At 38.2% G+C, this 8,820-nt stretch overlaps 1 protein-coding gene across 1 annotated transcript; it reads right to left on the reverse strand.

The window, feature by feature from the left end:
* Positions 1 to 6,952: 6,952 nt before the first annotated feature.
* On the reverse strand, positions 6,953 to 7,792 carry LOC125490047. The gene has a single exon (XM_048628056.1). It carries the CDS (start codon positions 7,790 to 7,792, stop codon positions 6,953 to 6,955), a length of 840 nt encoding a protein of 279 aa, XP_048484013.1.
* Between the last annotated feature and the right edge of the window lie 1,028 nt (positions 7,793 to 8,820).

Genomic DNA, 8,820 nt, shown 5'->3' on the forward strand with positions numbered 1-8,820 from the left:
GATGTTTTCAGGAAAAAACGAGCGAGATATACCTACTTTTCACATGAGAGAATGTATGTATGAGAGAATGTATGAATGTATTTTAGGTATGCAGGTTAACCCTCAAATTCATAGAACATAATTATTGTAAATTTACAACAAGGTTAAAATTTACTTAGAAACAAACGAGTTTCGACTCATTACGTCAGTCAAAAAGTTGAAATTTGTATAACACAACGTCAATTTTAAACCTATTGTATAGTATCAAAAAGCTGTATGAATTCGGGTAAGGCTATTTTATTGTTATTAGGCTCTGGAAAATTTTCCTTGAATTTTATTAGGTCTGATTATTTTTATTCATATTTTTTTTCAGTAGATCCTGGCATTTAGTATGTATCAACTTATTCAATAATAATAATGTAAATCGAGGTTAAGCGAAAACTCGAAACATGCGGCACATAATAAATGAAAATGTTTCAAATTTCCGTGTAACAGGAAGAACCAATATTTGCAGCTGAAGACATACACGTTAACGTAGCGTAATATACCTACTAAACTGTTGACTTTTGTTAGAAGGCTGTCTTACTTGCACATGGTTAGAAAACATCATCATCATCAGCCAATAATCATCCACTGCTGGACATAGGCCTCTCCCAAGGAGCGCCACAACACTCGGTCCTCGGCCTTCCTCATCCAACCACTACCCGCTACCCGTCTAAGTTCGTCAGTCCAGCGGGCAGGAGGGCGTCCCACGCTGCGTTTGCCTGTTCGTGGTCTCCACTCGAGAACTCGTCTACCCCAACGGTTATCGGTTCTTCGGCAGATATGACCAGCCCACTGCCACTTCAGCTTGCATATTTTGACTGCTATGTCGGTAACCTTAGTCCTCTGACGTTAGAAAACTGGCGAACAATGTAAAGGTTCCAGTGAGAACACCAAATTACTCCTAAACTACTACTAAAAATACTCATGACGCCGTCTGCAATATATTATGAACGCATCAGCATATCACCAATTAAAGTCGGTAAATGTTTTGAAAAAATTGTAAATTAAGAAAAAATTGGGATAATTTGGTGATGACATTTATTTGCTGCAACATTTTTTTATCAAAATTGTGTTCATTTAAATATACATCTAATTATAGTATAACACACCACTTTTATACATTCTCAATAAGATAAAAGAAGGTATCTCATACAGTAACGAAGTGGAAACTTGCAAAGCTCCAACTGGCGTAAGAAAGTTGAGTGGAGCTTTTAAAAGTTCACTCGTATTGAAAGTTCATGTTTCCGGACTGAACACCAGTGTGGCCACAGTAGTGAAGTAATAGACTTTTCAAGCTTATTCAAAATTATGGCTGTTATACAGAGTGTTACAAATGTGGGTACTGAAAGGGGGTGATGGCATCATCAGCATGATACTGTATTTTTTTTATCGAAATGAAGAAAAAAATTAGAGCAGCCAATAAAAAAAAATAGTTTACTTTCGTTTGAAATGGTTTTCTCAAAATTGCCATACGTCACGCCCACTCCATGCTAATTCCAATTTTTAGAACCTCTTACCTAAACGTGGAAGCTGAGGTCGTATCCGCATTTTTACATTAACTTCTACATTCTAGGTACTATAATGCTGTTAATTTGTCCAATACCTAACGGCTTACAATTATTGAGGGCGTAACGGAATTAATTGCTTACAGACTGTTCAATAGTTTAGTTCAATTATAAACTTAAATTGTATCTATTGAGTGAGTGTTACATGGTACCTAACTATTACTGAATTGAGGAGGGATTATAATAGCCCTGCTCTTTAAAATCTAAAATACAGTGGGTTTTCAGTTACCAATAAAACCCATTTTTAGTGGGAAATAATCGTGTAACAGTGCTTGTAACTATCGTAAATTCTCCACAAACACCACATATTTATTTATTTTTAAAAAAAATTAAAGTCCACTGTCGGTTTTTTAATTTTTTTTGTAGCATAATTACAAAGTTAGAGCTCGTATTTTTACTTTCTGCTCCTAAACCTCCTGCATGTTGACTGCTAGATAATGATTTTCGCACTAATAAATCCACTTTATTATACATCTATTCTTTGTAAATTGTGCAATAAAAGTATTGATAAATAAATTTAAATATTTCGTCGCAATTTTCACGCGATGGTCAGGCAACACCGGTGCGAGCGCCGGCGGCGACGTTCGAGCGAGTGAGAGCGACCCTCTTTATCCGTCTTTGTTTCAGAATGTCGTATCGGAAAATAAATCGCTGTAACAGAGGAAATATCGGATCCAACTTTCAGGGACAGACTGGGTTTTTTTTCGGAGTACTTCGTTGGTGATCACTCAAGGTTAACTAGAAGACAATGTCTATTATCAACTTCATAGTAATTTTTAGTTTTGTTTAATAAAATTAGTATTTACCTAATAGCATAGAACACATGTAATGAGTAATGTTCCATCCTAAATAATTAATGTTGTGCATGCATGTTTTGGGTATCAATGTAGAACAGATGTTTAGTTGTATTTTTTTTTTAATTTTTTAATCTATCTATATCTCAATAAATAAATAAAATAAATGATCTTTAAGTTCGTCTATGTACGTACCTACCAATTTAATTGTGTGCAATAAAAAAAATTATAATATGATCATATTAATGTATAATGAATATTTATATACAAAAAAGAAAACTGAAATCGATTCAGCCGTGTGTGACCTACGCTACCACAGATACACAGAAACGTTTAACCTATAACACCCCTTTTTCCATCGGAAGTTTAAAACTATCTAGCTCAGGACAGGTGAAAGCTGATGCAGTATGTGTGTCCACCGTGGACTTACCTTGTATTCGGTACGAGTATTTAGGTCACAAACTCAGTGGCTGCAACTCCGCAGTTTTTATTGAATTGAAATACAATAACAGTCCATTCTGATTTACAACGAGTCCGCATCCACTGACGTCCGGTCAGGACTTGGAGAGTTGGACCCACTAAGGTTATTTATGAAGAACATGGTACCTAAATCTCGTTGGTATAAACTGCGCTGGGGTTGATTATAGCATAGACAAGCCAAGCATGCAACTTCTTCTCCCTAGTTTCGTAGAACGAAAATGGCTAAATGACTTCACAGTAGGTAGTTTCAAAAAACACTAGCTAGAAAAAGTTGCATGCTATACTATTAGCTCAGCTGTTATATTTGTTGCCTTATTTCCCGCCTTCTGTACCACCAGTTTACTGGTATACCACTGCAGCGCTGTCATGTCGCATTTCATTGCTTGACAGCTGTGTTGTTCTTCTACCTCCATTAGGCGGACCCTAGGCCTGCAATAATATTGTGCAATATATATACCTATATTTATTGTGCAATAAGTTTTTAATCCAAATGACGTTTGCGTAATCCGCAATATTTACCCTAGACGATGAATTATATTGCACAATTGTCAATATTGCGCAATATAATTGATCGTCTAGGGCCGCCTTAGAGAAGTACTGTTTTTCTTGGCATATACATGGTGTTATACTGGTAGGAGGTACCCGCAGACCTGCTGTTAATAGTAAAGACGATATTCAAAGCAATGAGGAAGATCTGCATCCATCAGAACTTTTAATGACTGACGATGATGTTAAAATTCATTCAACAAAGTCCAACAGGGTTGTCCAAGCATGTCTGCTACTGGACCCGTATAAATCTTACGCCGGTAACCCGATCGTAAAACAAGACCATAAAATAAGCTATTAGGGCAAAGCGCCTGTAAAGAAATAGCTTGTGTCAGTTATATTTTTATTACGGACACCTGGCGGACCTAATTTTATAAGACTGACCCGGACATACAGCTCGCATAGATGGCTATATTTGTAGCTTATTTACTTGTGTCCAAATTATGGTAATGACCTGAACATCATGATGACCAATTTTGTAGATCTGGGGGCACGGATCGAGTACAACAGCGTCGGCCGTACCATCCTTTCGAATTAATGTCCCTTGATCTAAAATGCATCAAGTAAACATACAGGGCCTTACCAGAAAAACTTAGACAGTATTTAACAGATGTTTAGTCAAACAATGTTTAAAGTTTTTTGTGGTAGTATAGATAGACAGTTTTTTTAATACATAACCCATCGACCGCTTTTCCTTGTATATACGTAATAAGTCACCGTATCGCCATATTTTTTTTCTATATAATATAATATATGTACAACATACAGCAACTTTTCCAGAAGACGTATAGAGTCGTATTCTGCTAGCAAAATCAATGATTAAGAGATACCCGTAGACTATGACTGAAAACTCAAACCCTCTAGCTCTTACTTATCTAAAAGAATTGGCTACTAGTGCCCTTCAAAGAACTTTTTTCACGGGCAGATAAGTACCTGTTTCAATCATTTAGTGAATAAGACAGGCAATTTGTCCGTAGCGTCTGAGTAACAATCATACCGTCCATTTTGTTAATATATTTTTCAAACAAAATTCCAGCAATCTACGAGCCTCCCAACAAAAGGTAAGTAATTTTAATACCCCTGAATGTACACAAAAAGAAGAAAAATAACTCTACATTTGAATAAAGTTGAGCAGGGAGCCGTAAAATGTTAATAAATAAGGGAAAAGATGGAGCCAAATTAAAAATGTCTTACGAGCGCCCTTTGTCCAGCACAAAGCCCTTCGAATGGAGTGTAATACGACCAACAAATCTTAGGCGGGATTAGACTCTGCAACTAATAGAAATACGTAACTGTGGCTGGGCCATTATTTTATTTTGGGTACAATTTGGCATACTTTTACAGATATTTTTTTCAAAAATAAACTTATTATTAATTAACCTTTCAATATTTATTTATGTTAATTAACATTTATATTATTCATTAAATACATTTGCAGCGATGTTTTCTTGCTATTTCTTAAAGTTATTGACGTTTAATCGAGGAACGATGAGAAAAAAATACTACTGCGTTACTTTCATACAAAAATATGTTTTATTGTTAGGAACATATATTTTGGTTCGTAAACATATACCAGATAAAAAGTAAGAAAAAAAACATTAATCTAACAGTTTAAATTACAAAATATTCTCAGTTTTGTTATTCATTCTATAATAAAGTTTCCCACTGCGTTACCAATCAATAAGTTTTAATGCAATACTTTTCGAAAAAAGGAAAAAATAATCATTATTTTTTGCTCAAAGTTTTAGAAATAGCTCTAAATAAGGTGAATTATAATTATTATATTTAGTTTAACATTCTTTCTAATAAAGAGTAGCTAAAATGTTTGTAAATACTCTCAGGAAACGAGGGACAAATAGATAACGCTGTAGTTAATGTTGATATTTGTAAATTATTTGGCAAAAATCACTTGCTTTAACCTCGCCACCCTAAGCCTATATAAGCAGCTTCAGACGCTGACCAACTCTCTTTCTGTTACACGATTTTCAATATGGCGGACGTATACCTTCTAAAATAATATAAATTTATTATAAGAAAATTAAACGCTGATTAAACGAATATCTTTCTACAAAGCGTTAAACTCTGTCTTTCTATTTTTGTCCTAAATGATCCCCAAAAACCAACAGGTTATGGGCCCAGTCCACGTGTTTTTAGGACAATATAAAAGTGAAAGTTTCAAAATATTAATTTTAAAAGTGACCGTTAAATCACGTCTTTAAAAATTGTGAATTGTGAAATTATCAAATCTTTTAAATATAAAAGTGCCACGAACAAAACATTAAAGTCAGTGAATTCAAAGTGTAAAAATCATAAGTAAACGTCCGAAGAATTTGGTTCGTTGTCTGCGGTGGATCCCGCAGAGCAGGCCTTACACTACAGCCAGGGGGCGCACTTGATGCTGAGGATCTCCGCGTGTTGCGTCGTGAACCGTGGTCTCTGGTCTCACTGCCGCTTCCAGAGAATCTACAAAGCACCGAACTATGCTTCAAGGAAGACCTGCGCATGACGCCAGCCGCTGCCAGCGCTGGACACTGTCGGCGCACTCTCCTGCCTACGATAAGGATACCAAGCTATGGATCGCAAAACAGATAAATATATCCTCTTACTTACTTATCTATCCTATAAAACTAAGATAGCATTCAAAACTCACGATAAATGTGTCTATTCTTTATGCCCGTTAAAATAATTGGAATAATCTAGCAACCAAAAATTTGATTTTCATGTGAACTGTCATTCCTATTGGATGATGTCAATGAGGGGTGCATCGAAGCATATAAAAAGGGGTGTTTATTTCATTACAGTATACCTAAACTGACTCAGCAGTATGTGTTTTCTACAGAAACTTAAAAGTTTTCAATTTATTTCAGAAAACAAAAACCTACCCTCAATAAACTGGCATACAGTGCTGGTAAGCTGGTGCTGTCCAGAGGTTCTACAAACTACCGCCCGCCATGGCCGTGCCTATCCAACCTGAAGCCCACGTGATAAGGAGGTAATGTGCCCATTCTTAACAAGTTAGCTGTTTCATTATTCTAAAAATAATTTCTTCACTTATTTATTTCCAACCCGCCTTCAAAACGTTGAGGTTAAAACAATAATACTCCTGTCTTAGAGGAGGCTCATGCCCTGCAGTGGATTATTAAATTTAATACGACAGTGCTTTAATAAAAGGTCTTGTTTCGTATTCATGCAGTATCAGTACCATTGAAATCATTAATTAATTAATTCTTAACAATCATATGAAGAAAATAATTTTATTAAACTGATCAGATTAAAAACAGTTAACAAAATAAACCATTAATTTATTAATATGCCATATTATATACAAGTAGCTACACAATTTGCATTTGTGGGAGGCAGACCTGCTTGCTTTTAATAAAATTTCAATCTAAACATATTAATAGCTTAATTATGTACCTACAGCCTAATAATGAAGGTTTAAAGCCTAAAATGATCAAAGATTAGCTTAGTTTACATAGTATGTGCCGAATCGCACGAGAAGACATCATCATCATCATCATCATCAGGTCCTGGGATCCCTAATCAGGGACATAGGGCTCGAAGTGTAGATTTCCACTCTGACCGGTCCTGTGCCATGCCTTCGACTTCGTGCCAGCTCATGCCGAGGGCGGCTGCCTCCTGCCCGACAGTGCGACGCCACGTGGTTTTTGGCCGTCCCCTCTTTCGCTTGCCAGATGCAGCCCACTTTGTCAGGGCGATTTTGGGTGGATGGTCTTCGGATCTCCGCAGCGTATGGCCAATCCAGCTCCACTTCTTAAGCCGGATTTCCGAGTCAATTCTCCTCTGGTTGGTCAGTCTCCATAACTCCGTATTCGAGATGGTTCGTGGCCAGAATACCTTTAGTATCTGTCTAAGGCATTTGTTGACAAATACTTGTAGCCTTCTTGTTAGGTCATCTCTTACGAACCACGTTTCGCAACCATATAAGAGTACTGACTTGACGTTTGACTCGAAAATCCGAACTTTAGTGCGGCGAGCGATGACGGAGGAGTCCCAGACGGGCTTGAGTTGCGCAAAGGCTGACCGGGCCTTGTTGATGCGGGCGTCGATGTCGGCCTCGGTTCCGCCGTGAGGGTCCACGACGCTGCCGAGGTACGTGAATTTGTTCACTCTCTCCACAGCCTCCCCGTTTACATGCACGGCGCAATCATCCGACGTGTTGAGACGCATCTCTTTAGTTTTGGAGCAGTTTATGCGTAGTCCATCCTTTTCTGCTTCTCTGGCGAGGTCGTCAATTTTGGACTGCAGGTGTTGGCGTTTAGTCGACAGCAGACAAAGATCGTCTGCAAAGTCGATGTCCTCTAATTGCTGTTCCTGTGTCCATGGCAGACCTCTCTGCGATTCGCATGTGGCTCTACGCATTACGTCGTCTAGAACCGTTATAAAGAGGAGGGGTGATAGTAAACAGCCTTGCTTGACGCCCGCGGTAACATGTATAGGTTCAGTGAGCTCGCCACAGTGCAGAACTCTGCATGAGGAACCTGTGTATAGGCATCGTATCATCGATATGATTTTCTCCGGGATACCTTTCTTCCTTAAGATTTTCCAGATGCTAGACCACTTCACTCTGTCGAACGCTTTTTCGAAGTCTACGAAGAGAGTAAACACTTCGCACTGCATTTCGCTGCACTGTTCCAGAACTGTGCGTAACAGGTTTATTTGGTCAGTACACGATCGATCTGCCCTGAAACCAGCTTGCTCCTTGCGCAGTCCTTCGTCAATAGGAGCCGCCATACGGTGCAATAGCACGAGAAGACATGCTACGACAAAACTGTATGTAGACGTATGTGGCTATTTGCTTTGGCTGTTATGAGCCGCGCCGCGCCGCGCAGCCCGGTCCGGTCCCCGGCGGACACACAGAGCGGTGCCCCGGTGACGAGACGGTGCGGTGGTGGAGGCGCCGGCTGTCTGTGACGCTCCGTGCATGCATCGACACGTGCAGCTCCCCACGTACGATCAGGTGATCCTTATACCAAGTTATTTAAATGTTGTAAGGTGTCTTCTCAAGCGAGCCAGGCCTAAGAATTAAAATTTTAGTTGATATAGTGGAGGTCAAGTAAGATTCTTATCACTGAAGGTGATTTTGAATGAAAAAATAAACAGAACTGTTGTTAAAAATGTATTTACATTCATAAAAACATAGTACTTAATAAGATATTAATTCAAAGCTATGTAAGTGAGTTGACTCAAGATATCGCGTTGAGCGATCAGACTTGATGTTATACTGGGTTGATCTCGTTCTGGTTGAGCCAAACGTATATAAAGTACAGTTGATGCCTCATTCTTACATGTACCCCCATATACCATTTAATTCGAATCTTGTAAAATACAATACCTAATGTGTCGGTGAATATTCCGATTTAAGAATCGCAGAAGTTCATGGAACATAA

The sequence above is a fragment of the Plutella xylostella genome, chromosome 20 (assembly GCF_932276165.1).
Source record: "Plutella xylostella chromosome 20, ilPluXylo3.1, whole genome shotgun sequence".
Taxonomy (NCBI): Eukaryota; Metazoa; Arthropoda; class Insecta; order Lepidoptera; family Plutellidae; genus Plutella; species Plutella xylostella.